We start from the raw sequence: 26,011 nt of genomic DNA, 5'->3' as shown, positions 1-26,011 counted from the left end.
AAACCACTGGATTAAGGACACCAGTTTGTTTACCAGGTTTGTATGAGTGCCACACTATTCCATTAACAATATGAGAAAACCCATAATGTGCTGTTTTTGTTGTTGTATAACTGATACAGTGCCATCACTGTACACGCGACAAGGTCCTTGCTCCAGGAAATTTAAAATGTATAATTCAGCGCAGAGAAAGGGGAAAGAAAAGGAACAGAATAAACAGTGGGAGAATACACATTTATTTCAGTTTTCTGTAATTAGTTTTTGTTATCATAGCATAAGCTACAGCAATGTGATTTTCTTTTAGATTTACCAATTCCAAAATCCATGTGCATGGACACGTGCCTTCACATTCTGCCTAACTGTTCTGCAAGTTAGGCATAATCCAACCCAAGAACACAGTGTGTGTGTGTGTGTCTGTATCATCTATCTATCTATTCACACAACTTGTTAAGCCACAGTTTGCTTACCTATAAGCTACTGAGTAAACCGAACTGCTAGGTGCACATAGTTTAATAAACCAGGAGTTATGGTTTACAAACCACAAACATGGGATCCAACCACAGCATGCCACGAACTAGCACATCACTATTTGACTCAGCGTGTTGGATGAACTCAGTTACTGAGACCCTCCCCCCATCTCACTTAAATGAAACGTTTCCTTCCTACTCCGTCCACTTCTCTCTTCTCTGACCTTCGATAGTCCCTGATCTGTGACTGAGGTCATAGATTAATACAGCTAATTTTGAGTAAACTGGTCTCTATGGAAGTAAGTTGCTTTGCCTGGACTGTGGAGACTCCTCCAGCAGTTATTACAGGGCTCTGTGGCCTCATTTACCCTGTCTTCCCTTGCTTGGCTTACCTGGCTGAGATTAAGAGGCTGCTGCTGCTGGAAGTGTGGTCCTGGCCGCTGCTGCCTGTAGGCAATGGCTCCGGATGAGCTCCCTGAAGAGTGACCACTGGTGGAGGTCACAATGCTAGAGGACTTTGACTTACAGGAAGAGGAGTGGTGACTGGTAGCGACTAGAGGGGAAAAGAACATAGGCTCATTATTGCATTCAAGTCTGAGAGCTTTAGCAGCTTTCAGGCTTTAAACTGGCACCCAAATTTATGCCAAGCTCTTCCTTGGTCAAGTTACACCTTGTTTTATTCATATTCAACCCATTAAGTAGTTCAGGGAGAGCATACAACTTGCAGTTCCAAAGCTACACGGGCCTCTGAAAGCCCTCAGAGATGGGCCAAACTGGCTAACAATTGTGCGTGCTTTTTCTTTAACGTAACAGAAGAAGAAAATCATTAAATGCATGGGAAGGAATCATATTAACTGCCTGTAGAATTTTTTGTTTTGGTATGTGCCTTTGAGTCAACACTGACTCCTGGAGACTGCCTGGACTAGTCCCTGTAGTTTTCTTGCAATATTTTCAGAAGCGGTTTGCCCTTGCCTCCTTCAGGACTGAGAGAGACAGTGACTGGCCCAAAGTTGGTTTTGCACCAAAGGTGGGAGAAGAACTCATATGCTCCTGGCTCCTAGTCTGGCGCCTTAATCATTACACCAAACTGGCTCTCCTTTAGTTATCTTAATTTAATTAAAATTATATTCTATAAAAGTTAGTTTTTGTCCTGTCCCTTCCCAATTCTATATCCTGGCCTACCCTATTTGGGGGAGTGCAACTTTCAGCATGCTCTTCAGAGGTCAAGTGTGGTCCTTAGCATGAAAAAAGGAGCAAGGAGTCACCTTCACTTCTGCCAAATTCCAAATAAGTTTTTTTTACAGAACTGTTTGCATCTGGAGCTCTTCCATGTCTGCTTTGGGAAATCTTTTCTCTCTCTCTCTCTCCTTTCTAACTAACACTTCAGGCTAACACTTCACAAATAGTGGGCTACTTATGGCTGAGTCTGACAGGAACTACTAGAGAATTCTAAATACTGATGAAGTGGGAGACACAGGAACCATGCATGTATATCATGACTCATGTTCCCACTGGAACTACTTAACACCAAAGGCTGACAATTCATGATCAGAGATGTCCAAATCAAATAGAACATGATATCTGACAGTTACCCAGTTGACACAAAAGATACCAAGGAGCTGTTACTTCCTCCTGCTTTTTTTTTTTTAGTTTACTTTCAAAAAGAAACAAGGAAAAAAATAACATGGGGAGGTCCTATTAAAGTCAACCCCACTGTAGACAGACTTGGGGAGGTTTATCCACCTATCACCCATTTCTGCCATTCTTCCACTCCTCCTGCATGGTCACAGGGATGGTGAAGAAAAGTAACATGGAGAGAAGGTTCCTAAAGAAGTCCTGATTTTGGCTGACAGCAAGACAGTTATTCCTTTGTTAACTCTGTCTTCCCTACAAGCATGGCACGCTAACCACAACCATTATCCACCTTTCATTTAAAGGTTTTTATACCTTTAAGCAATGCAGCCAACTTACCTGGTACCAAACTATCACATTCTACTAAGACTTCACTGGCCTGGGTTTTCAGCGGTGGTACAATGATCGTCCGAGGATTGCCATTACAGTGCGATTCTTGTGCACCCTTTGTGTCATAATTGTTTCCGTTATTGTTTCCTCCACGGTGTTGTACTGCATAGGGACTGTTGTTGCCAGAAGAATCAGAGTAGGGGGAATCGTGCACAGTTACACAGCTGATGACATTTTTTCTTTGCTTAGACAGGGGGCTGTAAAATAAAACAGAACCTTTATGTAAATCTTGCCTATTTGGCAGCAGGTAAAAGTATAGTCATGTTGTTCTCAATATCACCACCTTTTTTTTTTAACATGAAGCATAGTGGTGAGACCTACCACTTCCACTAGGTCATCAATACAAATGGCAAGGCCAGCCCTTCCATTAAGCTGATTCTTTCAGGTGCTGGATGTTGAGATGTGGCAGCAAAGTGTTGGAGGAGAGAATGGTGTATCGGATAGCCTGCTGTAGACCCCTTCTGCTAGCGGTTGCCTTTGGGTGCTATGGAGTATTGTCCCTCACCAGTTATCTCTCCCTCAAAGCTCTTTGAAATTGCTTTCCTAAATCCCAGTAATTAATATTACTCTTCCCTTTCCTTCACCTTGCCTCAAGATTCACATTCACTTTCTCTTACAGTCTCTCCAAATTGCCATTTGCTAACAACTTTTGAAAAGGCTCTGAGGGCCATACCAGGACTTTTAGAGATCCTAGTTTGTGTACTCTGTCCTAGAGCATGTCTAGCATGAATCCATCATTAACATGAACACTAAGATACTATTCAAGTTAATCTGTTGGTGATTAAATCAGAAGAATTCAAAATAGTTAACACCAACATCCCTCATGCTATGCTGCCAGTTTATTGAACAAAATGCAGCAATACGATCTGGAACTCACACTGCTATGGTGTCTGATGACACTCTGGGTTTTCCTCATCCTCCTTGTTCTTATCTTGTGTAGAGGGTGGCCAGCCGTGCAAAAATTTGCTAAAATGGCTCTATTCCCCAAGTGGACTATGGGCTCAATTACAGGAAATCAGAGCAATGTTTTCCTGGTTGCATTATGTTGCTATGGCAACAGTAATTTTTATAGAATGCTGACAAGAATTGTGGATAAAGAACTCAGCAATTAAATATGTTGGTGGACACTCTCTCAGAGACAGGATATGGAATGCAAACATAACTTTTCTTAATGTTTTCAGTTACGTGTGTATGAGTAGGCACATAAATGTGTATGTATGTGTATATGTGTCTATATGTGTACACACACACACACACACACACACACACATGCTTCATTTCATGGTTGGTTTGTTTTTAAAGAATGATTGTCCAAGAAATGGGGCATTCTGCTGAATTTTATCCATATTAAGACTGGGCTGGATTTTATTCTTATCCATGCTAAAGTCCAACCAAATAAACCATATTATGGTTTAGCATATTATGTGAATCCAGCTATTATTGTTTGTAAACTAAAGTTATATAAACCAAATCAAACCAATTGTGGTTTAGTCAACAAACAATGGTTTTAAGACATAATGTGACACAAGGGACAACATGGCTTCACACAAGCTAAACCACAAAGCATACTATAATGGTTGGACTTATATAACATGCTACTTCAAAGTTAAACTAAGTCAAAACTAAATAAATTATATTTTTATATGAACCAGGACAAAGATGTTGCTATTAGTTTAACAGTAATGGTTTCTCTGAAGACTTTTAAGAATTCTGTTTTTGGGAAAGTATAGAGCATGCCTCTCTTATTATTTTTTTAGGCCCTTTATATTTGTTCTACTATTCTATATTATTTTCAATTGTCATCTGACCTATTTGTTCAATTTTTTAATTAGCCACTCTGGGAACCCTTCCAGGCTGAGCTATATAATTATCTATATATGTATATTATATAACTTTAGGAATTAAAGGAACAGGTAAGAACTGGCACTGAGGTAACAGAAGTAGTGAAGAAATTGGCTTTGAGAACTCTGTAAACTTTGTATTTTAATATATTTCTCCAAGGGAAGCCTTTTTAAAATGGAAACTCTTGTCTTACACAAATATTTTATTGATTTTTCTGCATCCTAAAAATTTGTATTTTTTCCTCTTATTTCTAGAAGGTGCAATCCAATTCCTTCTGCTTGTTGAAGCAGACAATTACTTTAAAGCAGTGTTTCTGAACCTCAGCCACGTTAAGACGTGTGGACTTCAAATCCCAGAATTCCCTAGCCAACACTGCTTTAAAGCATCGTTCCCCAAATCAGCATCCACCAAAAAAGTTAGACTCTAACTCCCATAACTGCTTACCAGCATGGATGAAAATTAGGAGGATTCTGGGTTAGGAAAGATTGGTTTAAACACTGCAGGTAAAAAAGAAGGATCCCATTACTAAGGCTTGTATCTCTCTTTTCAGTACGTTTTCGGTATCAGTAGCAATACACGTTTTTTGCGCTTAGGGTTTTTTCTTTCTCTGCAGATAATAGCAGCATGCCCCCATTCTCTTCAACAATGCTTGAACTGGATATCTCTGACATTATATTCTGCCCTCTTTGTGAAACCAGCATTGCCAAGGGCCGAAGACTCATGTTCTTCTCTTGCCTGAATACAAATGCTGTGCAGAATTTTCCTGCACTTTTCTTAATGATTCTGGTGAAAGATAATTCCCTTGGGAATTATTTTTTTTTAAAGAGAAATGAATTTCAGAGAAACTCTCATGGGTGTTGATACATATTTAACCTGGTTACTCAAGTCACCCTTTTTATGGTTTTTTCCAAACACTGAACTAACATGCTGGGTTCACACAAAGTACTAAAATGGGGGGGAAATAAACTGACAAAGCCTCTGGTCTTTCATTTGTTCAAACACAGCCATTGAAGTACAAGGTGCATCAAGAGGTAGGTGTGACTGTCCTGTCTTTCATTGTCCAATCATGATCTCTACAGTGGACTGCACCCTTCCTGGTTTCTCACATTCCTGTTAAATCTTAAGGGAGCTCATCCCATTGGACTGATTAGGAATTATCAGCAACCAGGAGAGCTTCAAGTGATGGAAAGATACATAACAAAAAACAGTATCACCAGCAGTCTCTTCAACGATAAAGGGAGCTCAAAACACCACAAAAAGAAATGTGTAATTCTCCTTAGCATTATTATATACCACAAGAATTTATGCTTTTCCAAGGCCAGGCTCTTTTGTACATGCATCAGTGATGCAGACACATACAAAGGCCTTGATTACACTGACACAACTGTCATCACATTTTTTTTTACCAGCTCCATGCAGATGCTGCTAGTAGGAGGCCTCTGTTCTACAGTTACATGTAAACAGGATGGGTTCTTGCCCTACCTGTAACTATAAAGGTGAGAAATTATATATCAAGAGAAATATGTCCAAAGATATTAAGATGAAAGATTAGCTGTAATTAATGAGGTGGAATTGTGCCCACTCTAAGCCAGTTTGGTCTAGTGGTTAAAGCACAAGACTAGAAAGCAGGAGACTCTAAATTCTAGGCCACCCTTAGGTGTGAAAGCCGACTTGGTGACTTTGGGCCAGTCACTCTCTCTCAGCCTAACTCACCTCACAGGGTTGTTGTTGTGGGGAAAATAGGAGGAGGAAGGAATATTAGGTATGCTTGCCACCTTGAGTTATTTATAAAAATAATAAAGGTGGGATTAAAAAAAACGCTTTAAAAATCCATTAATACACCCTGTGGAAATGAAATTGGCAACTATCTGGCATATCTGTGTCTTTCTCAGAAACACATGACTATATAAATCAGGATCATGTATATATTTGTACATAAACTGCAGTCAGACAACTTCTTCTTCTGTTTACTGCCCCAAACTATAAAGTCAGAAATCCTTGATGGGCCACTGAACAAGTACAGTATGAATAAATGGTAACTGCTTCCTTAAACTTTTTACAAGCAATGCTGGAAGTCTTCACAGAGGCACTTCCAACACCTTCCATTGCAGAATAAAATTCCCTACAGGAAGCAATTTAGGCAAATGGTTAAGACTGTTTTATTTTAAAAAGCATTTGTGCATAAAGTGAGTAGGGGGTTAGTGCTGTGGTTTTACACTCAGGGTTACTGCTTCAAATTCTTAATTCAAATCCATGCACTTTTAAATGGAATGGTAAGATGGTCAGAGGGTAGAGTTAATTGTGTCAGGAGTCCTTGTCAGGATACATAAGCAAGGTAGATAGATATTTAAGACATAAATAAAAGTCTAAATCACTATTTACACTCATTGAAAGAATAAATGTTCTTATTTGCTTGCTCTTTTCATTCCACGGAATTATGAGAAAATGACCTTGGATAAAACATCTTGTCTTACATTTAATTTCCATATAGTATTTCTCTTTTTAACTAAGTCTTCTTTCTAAAGAAAGAAAGTGCCATAATTTTTGTGAGGCGCTCATGGAAATTTCTAGTTAAGGGCCCATTCATATATGGGGTAGACAGCCCCATAGCCAGCATCTGCCCCTCTGGCCCCCATCTCCAGCCTCTGGAGCACCACCAGATTGAGTTGGCATAATCTGTGTGTCCATGTGTTTGCATTGTTGTTTTGCAAAAGTAGCAATGGAAAGGGATTTGTTAAACCTCTGAAAAGCAAGAGCATATCAATTTTCATCCTTACAATCTCTTCAATTGCCACCTTTGAAAATTACAAAACATTGTATCATTGCATCACTTGGATATTTGTGGTCCTTGGAAGCCAAAATACTTTAAAAATAAAAAGGAGGGCCTCCAGACTGAAAAACTCTGCCTACCCCTGCATTAGAGACAAGCTGCAACCCCAAAAAGGTCTTCATTTATATGTACTATTCAGCTGAGACAAAAGTAGGGAACTACTAATCTTTCTTGAGACTGATGGATTTGGGTGTTAGGTAGTGTGTGTCACACAAGGAATTTACTATTTCTTCTTCCATTCTGAGTGAGCAATTAGGTTTATTTTTCTTTCTTTCTTAAATGTGGAACATTGGAAAATTGATTTTCAGAAACGGTACCCCTCGGCATTCCACACTGAAGCAAAAAGGGCCTCAGGGTTTGTTCCGGGGCATAGTTCCTATCATCTACTTGAAGAATTGAGAAAGGTCAACTTTGTTGTAGCAAATATACAAAATTAATTTGGCATGGCTTGGAACAAGCAAGTATATGCTAATGGCTACCATGTTCCTAGATGATCACTGAAAGGAAACTGAGTTCATTAGATTTAACATTGAACAGACATGTTTTTACTTTTATTTATAATTAGGCACAGTGAAGTCCAGGTTGGATTGCTGTAGAGGCTTATCTGAATTAGCACTGAATTCCTGCAGTCATCATCCAGTTGTCTTTGGAATATGTAGACTAGCATAAAGGCTAAGGGTGGTGGTCTGGGACCAATGAGATTCACATCTTCCCTTGACCATATGGTCTCTGGAGTTTGTGCCAATCGCTACCTTTCAGTCCAATTTACTTCATAGTGTTGTTTTGGAGAGGCTAAATTAAGGGGAAATCCATCATGCATGTTACCTTACGGTCCCAGAGGAAAAGCATAAGTATTGCAGGGAATGATGATGGTGATACTATGGTTGGTTGCACAGTCAGCCAGATGTTTAGACTGGATTTGGCATTTTTATCCACCTATCGAATCCTTCCCAAGGATCTGGGCTAGGCAGTTGTTGTTGTTTTATGGTGTTAAAGGTATCATTACAGGATGTAAGCTGTTCCTAGTAAAGCTGCCTTTTGCAATTGATTGACGGTGATTTGGTCAATGCTGATGGTCTTCAAGTGGTGCTCCAGATGTTTTGGGATTGCACTCAAGGTGCCTATAACTATTGGTACTGTCTTTGCTTTCTTTTGCCATAGTATTGCTTTTATCTGTCCCAAATCTCTGAGTATTCAGCATGTTTGTCAACCATTCCCAGCTCATAATTTTCCTGATCTAGTCCCACACTTAAAAAGTTGCTGTTTGTTACACTGAGAATTAATCAATAACTTTTCCCCAATACGTAAGCAGTATTTCTGTATTCATTCAATTTATATGGCCACCCATCTCAAATACATGACTCTTTTTGGCTAATGATGATTAAAAACAAGATAAAAACATTAGAAAAAACCAATAAATAACATATATAGGAGCTGAAATAAAAGATCAGCCAACATAGCAATTTACACAACTATGATAGGTGCTCAGCCATACACCCAGGGCTCCAGCTCAGTAATAAAACTAGGTCTTCAAGGTCTTACAAAAGGCCAGCAGGTTTGGGGCAAGTCTAATGATGTTCTGCATAGTGATTTATTTATTGCTACAATCTATGTCACTCCATTTCCAGAGAACCTTATAGTATAAATAGAATAAAATTAAAAACAAAAATCAATTAATACAATTATATTCGTTGATTCTGACATACCAGCTTTTGGAGGTAGCATGATCTCATTCTTTCATAAAGGCCTTTCTGAAGAGCCATGTTTTCACACAGTATTATGCTACTGAGGATAAACTATAATATGGATGGTTTGGTTTTGGGTTAGAATGTTCTGGGAACTCAGCCACTGTGGTTTATAAGCCATTTATGCCTCAGTATAATATGTAAACCAAACAAATTGCAGTGTGGTGTAGTGGTTAAAGTGTTGGATTGGGGAATTCAAGTCCACACTGAGCTATGGAAGTTCAGTAGATGATTTTGGGCTGTTTACTGTCTCTCAAGCCAACTATCTCACAAGGTTATTGTTGTGGAAAAAAATGAGAGGAGGGAGTGCTATGCATGCTGCCTTGAATTCCTGAACAAAAGGCTGGATATAAATCCAATAAACATACAGAGGGTTAACAAAAATGTGACTTAATATGTATGAACCACCCATGTGTGTACATGTGAGAAAGAGAGAGAGAGAGAGAGAGAAAGATAAAAGCATATGAACACCATACCACTAATTATCAGTAAAATACAATTCTAAGCATACCTTTCTTCATTAATTTTGCTCAGAGTAGTAAGAACATTGAAGGAAGACTATCATGGGGTGTCTCTGGTGGGGGGAAGCAGGGAAAATGATGGCACATGTGTGATGACATCATTATACAAATGCGCCCACCTTATGTACCTGCACAAGGATGTAATGATGGCATTTGTGTTATAACATCATCACACGTGTCAGCATTTTGACATCGTTGTGATTTACTTTGAATGTCTCTGGATGCAATCCCAGAAAACTAGTCCTAGTAAAGCATTTGTATTTATAAAACACATACCTGGAATTTTGCCATTAATTTATTGGTCAACAAGTGAACTCTGAATTATACCCCTTAAAGGAAAAATATTCTTCAGTTGTACAATACACTCAAGATTGCCTCCATTAGGTGGCACACTTTTACTACATTACAGTTTAAAACACAAGGGTGTCTTACTACTGTACATGGAAATCTTCTTTCCCTACTGTTTTTCAAATGATGATAATTGATTACCTATAAAAATGTTTATTGATTAAAAACTATAATGCAAAATGTATAGGTAAAATGATGGATTAAAGCGCAGTTAACTTGTTCCCATGCCTATTTATTCAGAAGCAAATTCTAGGCTCCATCAACTTACATCACTATGTATGCATTGATTCCTTTGTACACTTTATCCCTATTAGATATAACAGGATATACAAAAAACATGTATAGGATAGCATGGTTAATGAAGAAAAAGTGACTTTTCTAATATGATTCTAAAATTCTACCTGTACTCATCTACTGATTTGCAGTTTAGTTTCTAAACCTGTTTATATGAAAATAGGGCCCACTAGGTTCAGTGGGATTAATTTCCTAATAAGGATTGCTGAATTAGGAATGCTGCCAAAAATATTAGACATTAATCTTATACAAGAATGCATATGGCTAGGGCTCTATTTTTTTTAATATACCGATTAACTATATTTTAATATATGGTTGGATTGCTGTATATTGAAGTCAGAAATGTTGTTATAATATTTCACTTCTATTTTTCTACTGCATATTATTTTCTGCCTTGGATGCTTGCATCCCAGAACTATTGCATTTAATAACTATTGTTATTAAAAATAACTACAGTAGTGTTACATCTACATTTTATATCATTAGGGGAGATTCCTAATGATATCTTCTCCTAATGATACCTTCCCTATCATGTTGCATGACAATTATTTAGACCTTATTTTTGATCTTGTCTGGGATTAGAAAAATAAACAGTATCTTAGGTTGTATTAAGATAAGAGTTCTTGAGGGAATACTAAGGTTTTAGACTAGACTGGGAAGTTGAAAAAAATCCTGAAAGAAGACAAAGGGAAACCACATTTAGCTGTTGCCAGGAAAACTGTGTGATTATGTCCATGTAATCACCAGAAGCCAAGTGTGACTTGAGGATAGTTCTTCCTTCTTTTAATTAAAGTGTTCACATGGCAGCCATATCCAAATCATCATTATGAAATCTGAAATTAACCTTTTAGATTTGAACACCATCCTTTTTTTTTTTTTTTTAAGTTTGGCATGCTTGCCTTTGTCACAAATGGGATTAAGGGCCTGGTTTAGATTTCAACAAGATCTGGGTTAATTTTTGAAAAGTTCAGAAGGTTAAGTTCAGGAAATTAATAATACTGAATTCCCTCTGGAGGAAACACTGGGATATGTAGACCAATCCCTAATAATCAGGGAACAGTTTTCCAAAGCCATATACTCTACCGGGCTGCCTCTCTGCATGAAATACAATCGCTGATCCAGCACTCTTAGACTGGGTTGGGTAACCCAGGAGAAACAAGATTGTATATAGTTCCTGAACCTCTTTTTTAAAGCCCAGAAATCATTTCACAATTTTTTAATTATATGGTTCACAGCTTCTAAAAATTGTGCCCAAAAATGAATACATAAGGAAAAATATGTATATTGCGGAAAAAAGTTCTTGCGAACTCTAGGGTTCTTGTGAACCCTAGGAAAAGCATTTGCATTTTAGAAGCAATGCACACAAAAGCACATACATTTTTAAGTCAAGTTCCCTAACAAACTGAAATGAAGGAAAAGAGAAGCTGCGTTAAACTAAAATCAGTGGATTTGCCCAACCCAGAAACAAAGATTAGCTGGTGATGCACTGATGCACTGATAAATAACCAAGAATTCTAAACCTATCATGTGTACCTACATATTTCTGCTGACCAACATATATGATATCAACTTACCTTGTAGGTGCATGCTTCTGTTCCTCCTCCTCATCGGTGTCACTGCTGATTGTGATAACACTGACTGTGGGGCTGGGAGTGTCAGGGATGACTATCGTTTGTCGCTGTCGTTCCCTTGTAGTACTAGAAGGTCCATCTCCCCACCCACATGTGACAGAGGTGCTGCAGGCCGGGCTGTTGTGCACCACTGCACAGCGAGGAGGGGTGTTCTCCTTTACTCGTTTAGACCGCTGTGGAGAGCTGATCGTCTGAGAAGAGGATACCTCAAAGTTGGACATATTCCTGAAATGGTGACAGGAAGCAAGAGATATATTAAATGCGTACAAAAACAAGATTAATGAATTTCTTTTCATGATAACCTTTTGTAGATCACAGTCCATTTTTCATCAGAAAAATATTATGCATATATAGGCATGTTGCTGTTGTGGAGGATGGGGAAAGAAGGGGAGAATTAGGATAAGTAGAGAGGAGAGAAACTATAGATAGTGACTACTAGTCCAGATAGATGGTAGCACCTAGCTGCCCTTGGCTGATTGCAGAAAAGGTAAGCAGTGTCAGATCTGATTAGTATTTGAATGGCAGCTGACAAATCATACAGCTGTAAACTTGGCTGGGACAGTGATAAAAAAGTCCCTGAGAAAATAAATTACAAACTACTTTCATATTGTTTCCAAGAAAACAACATGAATGTGTTCTTGTAGTCTACAGGAGTCAAACTCAACTCTTAGATCTGAGCATGTTTTGAAAATGATCTAGAAGTGCTTTGGACCTCTTGTAAGTCCAGCCCCTCTCTGCTTCTTATTAAAGCAGCCACATTTTTTCAGGCTTCTATTGACTCATTAAAGCAACAGCATCTTTTCTCAGGAACTTACAGAAACATGAAAAAAAGACTTGGGGATTTTAATAAATGGAGAGGTGCCGTGCTTACACTCAGTCCAAAGTGCTCCTTCCAAATCATTTTCACAACATCCATACCCATATGTAAGTGTTACACAAACATTCTTGCACTGATGGGCTGTTTAATAATATATGCAGTATGATAAGAAAGCTTACACTAAATTCAATCCATGAGAAATGGTGTTATCTGGTTTTTGTTTTTTTGTTTTAATTTTATCTTGCTGCAAAATAGGCAACAGAGTTATCCTGCTGGTAAATGTAAGTGCAATCAGTGCCGCTACTGCAACCTCTTTTTCTTCCCCTGATTTTCTGGATCTTTTATGTTTCCTTGAAAGATAATCTCATACACATTTATCAAGAAATAAGTCCATGTTTGTGGAAATTAGCACGCTCCAGGTTTGGAGTTCTAGCATGATACAGAGTAGAACAGGGGTTGAATTCTGCCCTTGCTCTTTTGGAGGAGTCTTTATTAGAGGATGATTTGAAGGCCTTAGGAAAGCAACTAGCTGCTTTCACACTAGTTCACACTTATAACCAAGCAGTTTGGGATTTTCATAAGCTGCATTTCACAGTTCAGAGGACTATGATGTGCAATTCAAAGACTGTGATTGAAGCATCGCTCAGCCATGAGTAGTGCAGGTGGCTGAAGCTCTCAGGTGAGGGACAGGAATCCACAGAAATAAAAACCTACTTGAAAGTTTGATCTTATTAATTAAGGGAATCTGGATTAATGGCAGCTGGTCCTGTGTGTGTTCCTGAAGGCTCTGGGGTTTTTTTAAGTACACAGCAGCCAGTATCGGAAATACTGTCCGTAAGTAAGTTATCATGACTGTTGATGCTTGCAAATAGTTTCCATTGTCCTCTACTGGAACTTCCTTGCTTTTGGATTTTGTTCTTGTGTCTGCAAGTTTGCTTTGTGCTGTATGACACCTCTCCAGCAGGGCATATCTCCTCTTTTAAATTCAGCAATAATACTAGCCACAAAGCCTTTCACTGCAAAACCTACTGAGATAGCAATATGGATGCTATAGAAGAATAGTATTGTTTGTGCTGAAGGAAAATAATGCAGCGTGGAAGGTATAAGGACAAATGTTTCTGAGATGGCATGGGTAGGCTGTTCATTTCCCAGTTCTGCTTTTCAAAACTTAGATGTTCCTTTAAATATTCTGCTTTTCTTCCAAGGGGCTCAGGGCAACATTTGAATTAAGGTAGGGGAACAGTTTTGGCTTAGTATATTGCAGGTTGTAAACTAGGGTTTATAGTTTCCTCTTGTATTTTATTATGTAAACCTAGCCAAGTGTGGCTTGCTGAACAAACTATAACATAAGACACTGGTTGAGCCCAGTCACTTAAACTTAAGCTGAGTCACTTAAACTTAAGCTGAGCTCCAGATGCCTGCTAGGTTCTCAGTGACAAAGTTACTAAATACTGACAACTGTGAGATGCCATGAAAACTCACAATACCCTTGACACTCTGTCTGGATTTAGACATTTAAATCATGGTTTCCTGACTAAGCCAAAATTGGTTGGATTCATGCAATGTACTAGATCAAAGCTGATGGCTTAATATAGTAAACCGGACAGTGTAATTCCAGAGCAACATAGAAAAAAACTGCATTATCCCTCTACTGACCCCTTTCAGGGAATTAAAAAGGCATCTTCAAAACACCAAAGGAAAAGGCTTGTATAATGGATGGCATGAGCGGGGAAGATTCTGGAATGGAACTTCAAGGTTGTCAGGAGAGGGGAGAGACATTCCAGGGCAAACACCTCCTCAGCCCGCAGCAAGAGTGTGGGAAGACGAAGAGGATGAGGCTGGCTCCTCCCTAGAGTCTCACGGAGTATATTCACTAGTAGCTGTAGATAGATTTAATCTGGCGAGATTCTGTCTATTAGGTAAAAGTCAATAAAGGAACTCTACTGCACTGGATGGCCTCGATGTGGTTCTTGGGCTGAACCTGACAGCTTGCTACAGGGTATTTTTTTTAAGGGGTGTGCAAAGTCACTGACTCCTTAAATCAAACATGTATTTTCCTATCCCAAAAAAAGAGTGTGACTTCACACAGGTTCAGGAACTGCAACTGGTTCAATGAGGGAATTCACACCAGATTCAGAACCCCTTTCCTCTTTTGGATCTGAATACTACATCTAGTTCTTCTATTCATGGAGCTATTTTGTTCAGGAAGCAGAAGCATTTGGAACCCTTAAAATGCAATTCTGTATGTACCCCAAACCTACATTTGAAAGCTGGACAGAATTTGGGAAGGCACTAAACACCTCTTGGACCTACTACTTACTCTCCAAGAAGCCAACCCACTTTACACTTTTAAGATCACTTTTTTGGTTGGTGTTCCAGTGTGATCTGCTACAATAATCAAAAGCAAGTAAACTTTTGATTCTGGCAAAAGTATTCTGCAGTCAGCCTTTGTCCGGGTGCTCAGATTGGCGTGAGAGCGAACAAAGAACAAGCTGGAATGTTATCAAAGGGAGGGGAATTATGGACATATACTCTGCAATAGAGTCCTTTGCATAACAAATGACTGAAGAGTAGCATTCATGGTGCCTGCTGAATACCAATGAGAGACACAGAGCATTCTTTTCTCCAGAGAAGTGCATCCCTCATTTGTATACTGTATAATCATGCCAAGCAGATTTCAGGCTACGGGAACGGCACATTCTGCAAGGGCCTATTTCTATCTCCCACCTCCTTGAGTAAATATCATGTGCCTGTGGGTGGGGAGAGGAGGGAAGTTTAGCAGGCCAGGATGTGCTAAGAGAATCTGTTCCCTGTTTTAATGGTGGACCAGGCCTTTGCAGTCTCTATCCTTCATTTCATGTAGGGAAAGAGGGCTGGAAAGCAGCCAAAGCGAGCAAAATGAGGAAGATTTAAAAACAGATTGGTTTTCAACAGAGAGAAAGACTGGTTACAAATTCATTATACGTTCTTTGGCCTCAACCAGAGCAAACCAGCTGAGGATGCTTCCCCATTTTATAAAGTGTGGATCTATTTCAATGCTTCCTGCTACTATTGAGAGCACTGTGGGGTTCATTAAAAGAAATGACAGATATGTTGATTAAATTCCACTCTCAAGAGGCATAGTCTGCAAATGTTTCAAGTATTTGCCTTGACAAAGTGCTGTTACACCCAGTTGGAAAGAATGCTGTAATATCTATGGAGGGTTTCATACGTGATCAGATACGTTGTTCATAGGGTGATGTCAACTATATTATAGGCCAGAATCTTACTTGCAAAGGAAATCGTGCCAGAAAAACAATCTGTAGCTAACTGTCTAAAGATCCCTCCTAAAATATCCACCCTGTAATCAGAAATAATGTCTCTGACCAGAATGACTGTAAGCATCATTGGTAGACAAAGCACACATCAGCCAAGCCTTTGCTTCTGGGCTGCCCACCTCTCAGAAGCCTCCTTTTCACAGCATCATTTCCCTGGCTGATGTGTACATGCATGTAGGGGAGATTGTGGGGACGTGAGATTCCCCCCCCCCCCCCCACGATCTCTGTCCTGGTTGCTCATCAGATCCCTAAAGAACTCTGAGAAGTGGGGAACTGGAACTGCGAAGAGGGCTATTGGAAACACTGAAAAAGATTTTTCTCTCTCTCTCCCCATATGTTTTCATGCCCTGTCCTGAGAATATATTCTTCCCTTCTTGGTACAGGATGTGGGAACAAAGCAACTTTGCAAAGCAGTCTCTTCGTATCACCCACACACTCCATCCATTCCACAGCCTCGAGAACACAAGAGAGAAAATGTTGCTTTTGCTTTGGCCTTACCTAGCATTGAGCTGCAGCCTGGGAAGTTATGTGCAAGTGAAAGCAGCTCTAAATTTAAATGGATTACTAAACCCTGGTTTAGGAAGCATCATCTGTCCTGAACATTGAATTCAGGTATTCCTCTACTTGCCTCTTCTGTGTTGCAATCACAAAAAGGAAAACAAATTCTCCTTTTGCTTCTGGGATTCTCCCTAAAATCATCTCTCTCCAGAAGTCAAGTCCTGCTGCCATTCTACTCTACCTCGTTGGTGGGAAATGTAACATTTTTTTAAAAAAAAGTAGGAGGTGTAAATATATTGATATTCACACCTAATTGCAAAGTAATGGTAACTCCTGAATGCCACAGATTTATAGTAACTTGCATAATCCATTGATGCTTTTGCCCGCTTTGATAACTTCATCTCAAACATAAGGCATCAACCATCTTCTGCTGTTAAAATATTTGTGTTCAATTTGGTCTGTTGGTATAGATTATAGAGAATGAATGCACTTGGTATTTTACAGCAGTTGAGTATCCTCTAATTTTGGCAAAATATTGATGGATTTACAGAAATCCAAACATACACATTCTACTGGAATAGCTTTCAAATGTTCTCATAGGGCACCAATTTACTATCCATGGGGAATACACTAATACCTTAATACCCAAGCCTCATCACAGAAATTATAAGAAGGAAAAAGAAACTTCTGATAGGCCTTTTATGCTCTTCACAACTAAACTAGCCACTCCCTTGTCTGCCTGTGACCACTGAAGTTAGAATAATGTGCTAAAACAGCTGGATCAAAAAACCAACAGAAACAAGCAGAATTCTTTTAAGAAACGTTTTTCCATTACTCTTCCCACTTTGGATTTTCATTTTTCTCCCTCTTTTCCAACAGGCACCTAGCAACCAAGATTGGAAAAAATGCAGCCTGAAATTTTGGGAATTGCTGCCAGTTAGAACGGAGATGGGGAGGTAAATAATGGACCATTGGTGTGACCTGCTCTAAGAAACTTCCTATGTTTTAAATGTTTTCCACATTACCCAGGGCAAACTCAGATCTACTAATGAGTTATTTAATCCTGGCTTCTGCACTCATTTCCTGTATTCACACTTTACAGCACACATCTCAAAATGTAACAATTCACTCTTATTAGCCCCATTCAGGTATTGTTACTCCAGGAATGCTCATCAGTTGAATTAAGGCTCACCCCACCACCAATGCCACTCAAATGGCATTTGGTTCAGTGGACATTAGACATTCAGTGTGAGTGTCTTCAAGGCAAAAGCCTATACAGTATGTACATGCAAGCTTTTTATCTGCAGACAGTATGCTGAATGCATGATGTCTGCAGGTTGCCTTCATTAGGACAATGACATTGGCAATGAGGGGAGATTATTGCAAGCATTCACGTATTACATATTCATTTACATACAGTTCAAGTATAATGCCTGAACTGAGCAAATTTGAGTTGCATGTATTTAAAAATGTCAAGTGTGAATTCAACCGTGCCACATCTACTCTGGGAATCTCTCTCATGGAATTAGTAGGGATGCGTAACATGTTTTGTACTGAACCATTTCAAATTTGAAACTCTCTATCCCAAATACAAAATTGACTGTTCTGAATATTTAGGCGTTCAAAAAAGAGCATTCCCCACTTGAAACAGGGTTATTTTGAGTTCAAAACACTTGCCAAACGTTTGAAACAGCCCATTTCACAATCAAAACAGCTGTTCCATACGCAAAACAGCACATTTTGAATTCATTCAAAAAGTTTTGCATATTCCTATTATCTAAAGAAATTCTTTCTTTTTCCAGAATCCTTTGTCTCTGCTCAGTGGAGAGGAAATGAATGAAGTGACTGGGGAGTGACTGGGGTTAATGGCTCCATACTGGATCTCTCCTCTCTCTTTAGCCAACAGACGATGTGAAGAACAGACAAAGCTTCCTTGTCTCACTCCCACATGGATCACTTGCTGCCCCCCCCCCGCCCCATATACCTTGCTGATGATTGGTGCTGTTTGCTCTTCCTTGAGGAGGTGGTGCTGGTTGGTTGTTGCCTCATGACATGAGCTACACCCACATTTAAAGGCTGGGCTGCTGGAAGGGTGACATGACTTGTTAAAAGTGCAGGTTGTTGTATGATGGGATTGTAATGGCTACCATGAGCATGTGTATTTCTGTAAGGAGAGAAAGGAAATTTGCATATTTTAAAAATATTTTTTCAGAAATCAGTGGGAATCACCATGTATCTGACAAGCATTTTAGAAATAATTTTTGATCTTCTCATTCCCATGAACGCCTTCTGTATTTGAGACAATACTTCAGTGCAGCTGCAATAACCTTTCCCAATGCCACATCTGGACACAGCATGCTTGCAAGGGAATTCTTGGAGCCCCTTCCTAATGTTCTCCCAATCCTGGTACTGCAGCAGGATACCTGCTATATTGATTTTATCTTTGTTGCTCTCTCATCACCCCTCCATCATAACATCACTGAGCTCCTTCCATCATGATACTGTTATCAAGATACTCCACTCTGGTGCCATATCATTCCAAGTAGAGGTAGTTAGCATGCCTAGGCAAAGTGCTACATGGTATTTAAGAACTCTTGTATCTTTAATTTAAATGTCTTTGTAGGCTCAACCCATAAAGGCAACTGATTTTCATTATAAAATATCACAACAAACCGTTCTGTGTAAGGCTAAAAATGTTCAGTGCTGCTTACTGATCCATTTGGTATCAATTGCTTCTGAGTGAATGAAGGATGACATGTCCGGAGGAAAAAGGTTCGTGTGAAAGCAACCTTAAGTTTAGTTCATTAGAACAGAAAGGAGGAAAGAAACCACCCTGGATCAAGGGTGGCTTTTTCATACACAGTGATAGGCCTGAGGGTAAGGCAACCCAAGAGTGACTCTGTCACTCAAACAATTAATCTACCAAATTCATGATACTCATGGAGAAATCTGAACAACACAGCATCCAATAGTTATAGGACAAATCATGAACCATGATGATTAGGGGATAACCATAACTATCAACTCTGATCAATGCTTGGTTCTTGCAAACAGCATCTCCTGGGACAAAGTTTCCTTTCTGTTTACCTCCAATCCGCCAGTGGTTGAGTCCCTGCCATGGTCTCTGGGATTACAGTAGCATGCTGGACTGAGGTGTGAGTAGCTACCCCGGTCAGTTGCTGCCAAGCTGGAGGAAGCAAGATTTGCTGAGTGCCGCTAGGCCAGGCTTGCTGTGGATGGAACAGAACATAGTTCTCAGTATTATAATTCATTGCATTCTGTACTAACATACCTTATTGCCAATCAGTTTTTAAAGGAACGCTTTACAATATCAAGAATAGGGGAGGATAATCTAGGGATAAGGTCACATGCAGACTTTGTGCTGTGACAGGGATACTATACCTGGGCTGCAAAAATCAACCATCCATTAGGTGGCAGCTTTCATAGAAGGATAAAGGTGACTCCCACCTTTTAAAGAAGCTGCATTTCCAAAAGGTGCAACTAGACCTACCTCTCACATTTTGGAGTAGCAAGCTGATAATACTTGCCTTGCTGGGGTGAAAATGCACCCATGAAGGCTGGTCTTTGCCACCTGCTCTAGGCTTTCAGGCAAGACATTGCCTTGAATGGTCATATCACATTTCCTGTTGCAGTCAACAGCTATGAAGATGATACACTAACTGTGGCCCATCAGCCTACAGCTAAAGTGATTATTGCAAAACATGAGGCATCTACAGTGTCTCGCCTTTCACCTCTCTACCACTACAGATCATGTGCATCTTTGCCAGCTGTACAACAAGCAATTAAAACATTCAACATATAGAGCTTCCTATCTCACAGCATTCTTTTGAAGGGCAAAGGAGCAAGCAAGCTGCACCTGAAACCTCCTTTTTTGCCCTCTTACTTCCTAACTGCACACTGAAAGAAGGGAGAAGCTTAGCCTTGAGCAAGAACATTGCATAGATGTGCAATTTTTCTCAGCAGAAGGCCACACTTGGCCTTCGAATGGTGTGGTGCAGGAAACGCAGTGGGGCCAAGAGAAAAATTACATTTGATTTCATTTACATTTATATATAATTCATTTCCAATCATGTCTTTAATTATATTCCTCTTCTGTCATACTTAAAAAGAGAATTTGGCAGATATCTGGGGAAGTTTCTTGGAGCTAGATGCAGTCCTGAGGCCACAGGTTGTGATTATGGCAGGCTTCAAGCAGGGCTATGATTGGATTTGTAAGGAATCAAAGAGGGTCTTTTGCTTTTACAAGTACCCCTGTTTAGTTCCTTATGAATCTAACAGACAGAAGGGGATAATATTATGGCTGTGTAGCACTTTGGAAAATGCTTGGGAAAGGTGCTTCACCAGAGTCTGAATGTTCTGACCTAATTTAATTCTTGGAGGCCAGCCCCGAATACATCACTCAAAGCCCAAATGTGACCTCTGACCCCTAAAGAACTTGCATACTCCTGATTCAGATGCTATAATTACTACCTGAACAATCTCCCCTGCTGCTTTATCTGATTAAGCATTAGTGGTTAAGCATTTGCATCAGCTTGGTATTTTTAGTCTGTCTGCTGTAATTGCCAACTGTAATGCAGCCAACTCAGAAGCCTGTCAAATGTTTTGGGTCTGAATTATGTGATTAGACATGCGCAGAGCCAGGCAATTAATTGAATGTTACAAAGTACTTCTGTCCAAATATTTTACATATTGATGTTTACAAAATTTCCTTTCTTCCTTTTGGTTTTGAAAGATCTCCCCTGTCTCATCCTGTTTTGGAATATTTTAAATTTTATTTTTAAATGAGACAATTCTCCTTCACATGTACTTCTTGGAGAAGGATGGCAGGGTTTCATGGAGATGGACTCCATTCATGTCAGTCAAGGTGTCCCTTAACAAAGACCCTTCATGAAGACAGGAAACCACATTAAGCTGAATGGAAAGAAACCACACATGTTTTTAGTTCTGCTCCATACTGTCTTTCCAAGATAAGCCAGCCTGGGAGCACAAAAAAAGAAGCAACTGAACTGATGCTGGAAGGAGATCCAAGCAGGCAGTAATTTGGCAGGACTTTAGAGTCCTCTGATATCCAAGAGCACTGGATCACCCTGACATAAACACCACATTCACTCTTGTGCATTGGTGCAAATTAATTTTATCTGGAGTAAGAGGTAGCTTAATGGGATGGCCAACATATCTAAGGATCTGCTTGCAAGTACCATATTTGGGGTGTGGCTGAACTCCCTAAGAACTTGTGAGAGCCAGTTATCAGACTAAGAAGTCTAGTACCTATTTTCAAAAGAATTGATGGGTGCAAACTGCCCCATGTTCATTAAAGAGAGAAGCTTCCTCCTTTAGATAGAAAAAGTGTGAGAAAAAGAACCAGAAATTTTCTGCCCTAATTTGCAGAAAATTTCTCATATGCAAGTAGAGTGCTTGCCATAATTCTGGTATTGTTACTTTAAACTTCTTCTTGATAAAGTTTACTAATCAGAGCTCTGAGAGAATGGTCCTTGGAATTAACAGTTTCTAGTCTAGGCTGCTACCAGAAGCAGAGTCAGCTTAATGGTCCATCTAGCCCAGTTTTGTTCTTGCTAACTTGATAAAGCAATGTGTAATTGGAGCATTCTTATTTAATGGCAGACAAGTGTGGAAATCAAATTTATTTACGAAAGCTGTTGTCATGCATGGCTTGGGGCAAGTGGCTCAAGGAAAAATATTGATAGCAAGGTTTGCCTAATACTCTGAAATTCCCAGGAAGTCCCCCCTACAAATAAAAAGATGAAAAAGGCAAATAACCACATCATGCACATTCTTAAAATCCACAATAACTTCCACATATGGACCACTCTCCTCTTTACTGACAACTCTGTATAGTTCCATAACTTTGTATAGTTCCCAGCTCTGTATAGTAGCTGGGTCTAAAACTATTAATTATTTACCTGTGCTAAGAGCCCTGGTTGGATCTGAAGGGGCTGAGCCCCAGCAGCCTGAGTGACTATGGGAACTGCATTCTCCATCCGGACAGAATAGCCAGCATGCTTTGAAGGGGAAGTTTGCAATCCTGAGCCAAGAAAAGAATGAAAAGAAAAGGCAGTGTTAGACAAAACTTGTGTTTTAAGACCAATCACCATCAGTGGAAAGCACAGCCATGAAAGTATTTCCTTCAGTTTAGCATCCATGGTACCAAGTAAGTCTGTGCATACTTCAAATAATTTGAAAGAGGAATCTGAGAAAGAGGTGTTTCATGTGAACACAATACCTCAGGTTTCTGTACGGTTGAAAAAAACATACCTGCTTTAATAACTTGACAGATTAAAGCAAATTTAGCTCATTAAAGCAGCCACATCTTGTCTCAAGCTTGAATAGAAGACTATAAAAACAAAACACAATCTGCTTTCAGGAAGGGATGTGTCCATAGTCCCAGGCTTTCCAAAACACCTTTTCTGAATAAATTTCAAAATTTTTATAGCCCTAGCAACAAGATCCTTCTTAAAACTATTCTATAGTTGTTGGTATTATGTTCTTTGGTTTATTATATATAATTCCTCTCTCATTTGTTAATTTATTGGATATTTTCATAACAGTTTGGAGGCAAACAAGCTAAACTTTTATCAGGGGTAGAAAAAAAGAACTTGTGATTTATGGGTTTGAAGATTAGAAAGAGTAGCTTATGGAAAGAAGAGAATTACGATGCCCTGTTAGAGAGAGAGGGCAAAGTAAAAATGTATTTATAACTACCATCAAGAAGATTGGAAACCACTTCTTTATAATCTTTCTTTTTCTATTTTCTTTTTTCACTATTTACTATTCTTCTTTATTACCTTTTTCTCTTATGGTTTTTACTTTGTTCAAAATTTCTTTAATAAAAATTATTTTAAAAAAAGATAAATTCTTGATGCTCTTTTGTATCCACAAAAACTTTCAGCTGACAGTTGAAGAACTATCCATTCATCCAGACCTTTAGTTGAATATATGCTCCTTTGCTATTTTTTGTTTTATTGCTTCATTCTGTGCTCTGAAGTTTTAAGCTATGTTTTAAGCTATGTGTTTAAGATGTGGCATTTTAATGGGTTTTATTGTAAAACTGATTTAATGCATATTTTAAAAATTCGCTGTACTCCTGATTTGAAATTGTTTTGTAAATGAGAAAAAAATATGATTTTTCTGAATCATAGAAAGTGAAGTCAAACGCAGGGCTTGAATTTTAATTTGGGAATGTCCTCAACTATTAGAGTATAAGCAAGAAAAATCTGCTCAATTATACAGAACAATTATATTATTTTAAAATACACTGAGAGTCACAGGACTCATTTGTGGCCTAGATCCAGTGTCCACTTCTCTGAAGTAACATCCATGGCCTTAATGGAACTTTCGTTCAATTAAATGTGCACCGGATTTCCTAAATGAATATTAGGAATGTACTTTGAAGTTAACTTCCTAAAATATGCATGCTAAATTTAGTCAGCAATAGCATCCAAAGACAAATCCTAGCAGAATCTCTTCTTAGACCAGCCTACACCAATCTCTCATTCTCCAGGTATACAGGACTACAACTTCTTTATATCTGGCTACTGGTCATGCTTGTATGGATGGAGTTTGTAGTCTACTCTGGAGGGCTCCTGTTGTGATTGGTTACCCTAAAGGTTTGATGAGGCTGAGCTTATGGATCTTCTAGCTTCCCATTTTGACAAAGCTGAGTCTTCAACAGCTGAGATTAAAAAGGTAAGAATTAATTTGGACTCAGTCTACACACTGTGCTTATCCATAATACATTCTTTTAAATTTTGGAATAATATATTGTGTGAAAGTAGTCAACTGTGGTTTATTCAATAAACTAGGGTTAAACCATGATTGAGTGCAAAATGTCAACAACATTGTTAGAAACATGTTTCTAACGTTTATTAGTTGCCTTGCAGGTGGCCTTGGCAGTTTACAAGTAAAACTAAGGTCAAGCCAAGCGTTGTCAACATACCCTTCTCAAAGGCATTAACAGAAATTCTATCAGGGGTTTTAAAAGAGGACGTGGGTTCACATTCTAATTGAGATACAGCACTCAGGGAGGGATGGCTTAACTCTCTCCTTCTAAGCCCCAGTTCCAAAGGAAACATCCTCCTCCCTGGACTTCAAATGAAAATCACCCCCTGAGTCTTTTTCTATTTTTGGTCTTTAACCTGGATTTAGTTTTAAAAGATGCATTAAGTATCATGTGTAATTTGCTCCTGAAAAGAACAGTAACGCTGTATTTTTCCTTTGTGTATTTTGTCTGGAACAGTTGTTACCTTCCCTGAACCATTGGGCAGGAGAGGGTTAGACACTGAAATTAAGGAAACAGTTACAATAGCATTTTTCCAATTGTTCCCAGTGCAGATTGACTCTGAGCAACTGCTGAAAAAGAGACAATTGCCTCCACAGGAAGAGCCACTTGCTGCTAAAGTCCAGGGCAGAAATTAAGACTTGAGGCATCTGTCATCCTTTCAGTTGTCCTACCAGCTTTGCATCTCTCTGAGCTGAAGAAATCACTGAGGATAAAAAAAAATTGCCCCAAATAATCAAATGCCTTTTGTAGCTTTTGTAAATACTGTAAGACTCAGGGGACTTTTGAGGATTTCACTCTCGAGTTCTTTTATGTTATTTCAACACCACATAAAAAGGATAAAATGTCTACTGCACAGTGGTGCACCAAGACATCAATATCTACAAATAACTTAAATATCTTTGGATAAAAATGAGAGAGGGAGCCAGAGGGCAGTGGCTCAGGCTTCCTGGCCACTATTCAAAAATAGTGAAATAGGGTCTTATTTCCTCATTCTCCTAGCCCCAAACATCTCCAAACAGAATTTCCCAGAAAATGGGTAAAGGTCAGGTTATATGGTAACCAAGCTGAGAGTATTGATGTATTTATCCTTGCTTCATACATCATCTGTCAGGGCATTCACATACTGATGAAATAGAGAAATTTTCCAACTGAGACCATCTTGCCAAGTCAGGGTTTCCTAATTTATAGTGCAATCCATGTCTATGAAAATATAAGACATATTGTGTATTATTGAAAAACCTGTAGCTCTCCAGAGTGGCTGAACTACAATTCCCTGCAGATAGAAATAACATAGCCAACAAGAAAGGATACTAGCAGTTCTAGTTCAGCAACATCTCAAAGGTCATAGGCTATTTACTCTAGTGCAGTGTTTCTAAACCTTGGCAACTTTGAGATGTGTGGACAAGCTGGCTAGGGAATTCTGGAAGTTGAAGTCCACACATCTTATGGTTGCCAAGGTTGAGAAACACTGCTCTAATGTATAGATTTAAGCCTTGGTAGCTTAACCTTGAAACTGTTAGCTGCTGACTGGGCTCACAAGTTGCACTAACCTATAATATGATTTGTGTGATTTTGATTCAGCATGTGTATGTGGTTCTTAGCAGGAACAATAAATAAAAACTTCGCAACCATAGGATATTCCTAGTGGTCATGCCACTCCTCCTCTGTCCGAGAGTATACTGTATATGATGGGAATTTGCCCAATTCAATTTCATTACCACCCAGCAAGGATGTTAATATTATTCCCGTAGTAGCTTGTCATGGATTCCATACGCTTGAGGGACTGAGTGGGTCTAACACTACCTTCATGCATGCCTCCTTACATTCAAATGAGCCAGCATCATACACTCAATATGGTTTTTC

The 26,011-nt window shown here is 39.1% G+C and overlaps 1 protein-coding gene across 3 annotated transcripts in view; it reads right to left on the bottom strand.

Moving 5' to 3' along the window:
- Positions 1-26,011, bottom strand: part of HIPK2 (homeodomain interacting protein kinase 2) — a 152,038-nt gene that overhangs the window by 13,438 nt on the left and 112,589 nt on the right. For all 3 annotated transcript variants that reach the window (XM_088141120.1, XM_088141119.1, XM_007419955.4), the window contains 6 exons: positions 22,272-22,393; positions 19,417-19,559; positions 18,314-18,493; positions 11,641-11,922; positions 2,436-2,683; positions 857-1,017 (listed from right to left, as the gene is read on the bottom strand). In XM_088141120.1, coding sequence (XP_087997246.1) covers positions 857-1,017; positions 2,436-2,683; positions 11,641-11,922; positions 18,314-18,493; positions 19,417-19,559; positions 22,272-22,393 — 1,136 coding nt within the window. The remainder of the gene's footprint in view (positions 1-856; positions 1,018-2,435; positions 2,684-11,640; positions 11,923-18,313; positions 18,494-19,416; positions 19,560-22,271; positions 22,394-26,011) is intronic.

The sequence above is a fragment of the Python bivittatus genome, unplaced genomic scaffold (genome assembly GCF_059951505.1).
Source record: "Python bivittatus isolate LINGU-HERP-01145 unplaced genomic scaffold, Pbiv_v1 ctg000330_np1212, whole genome shotgun sequence".
NCBI classification, from domain to species: Eukaryota; Metazoa; Chordata; class Lepidosauria; order Squamata; family Pythonidae; genus Python; species Python bivittatus.
This window is presented reverse-complemented; position numbering and strand designations above follow the sequence as displayed.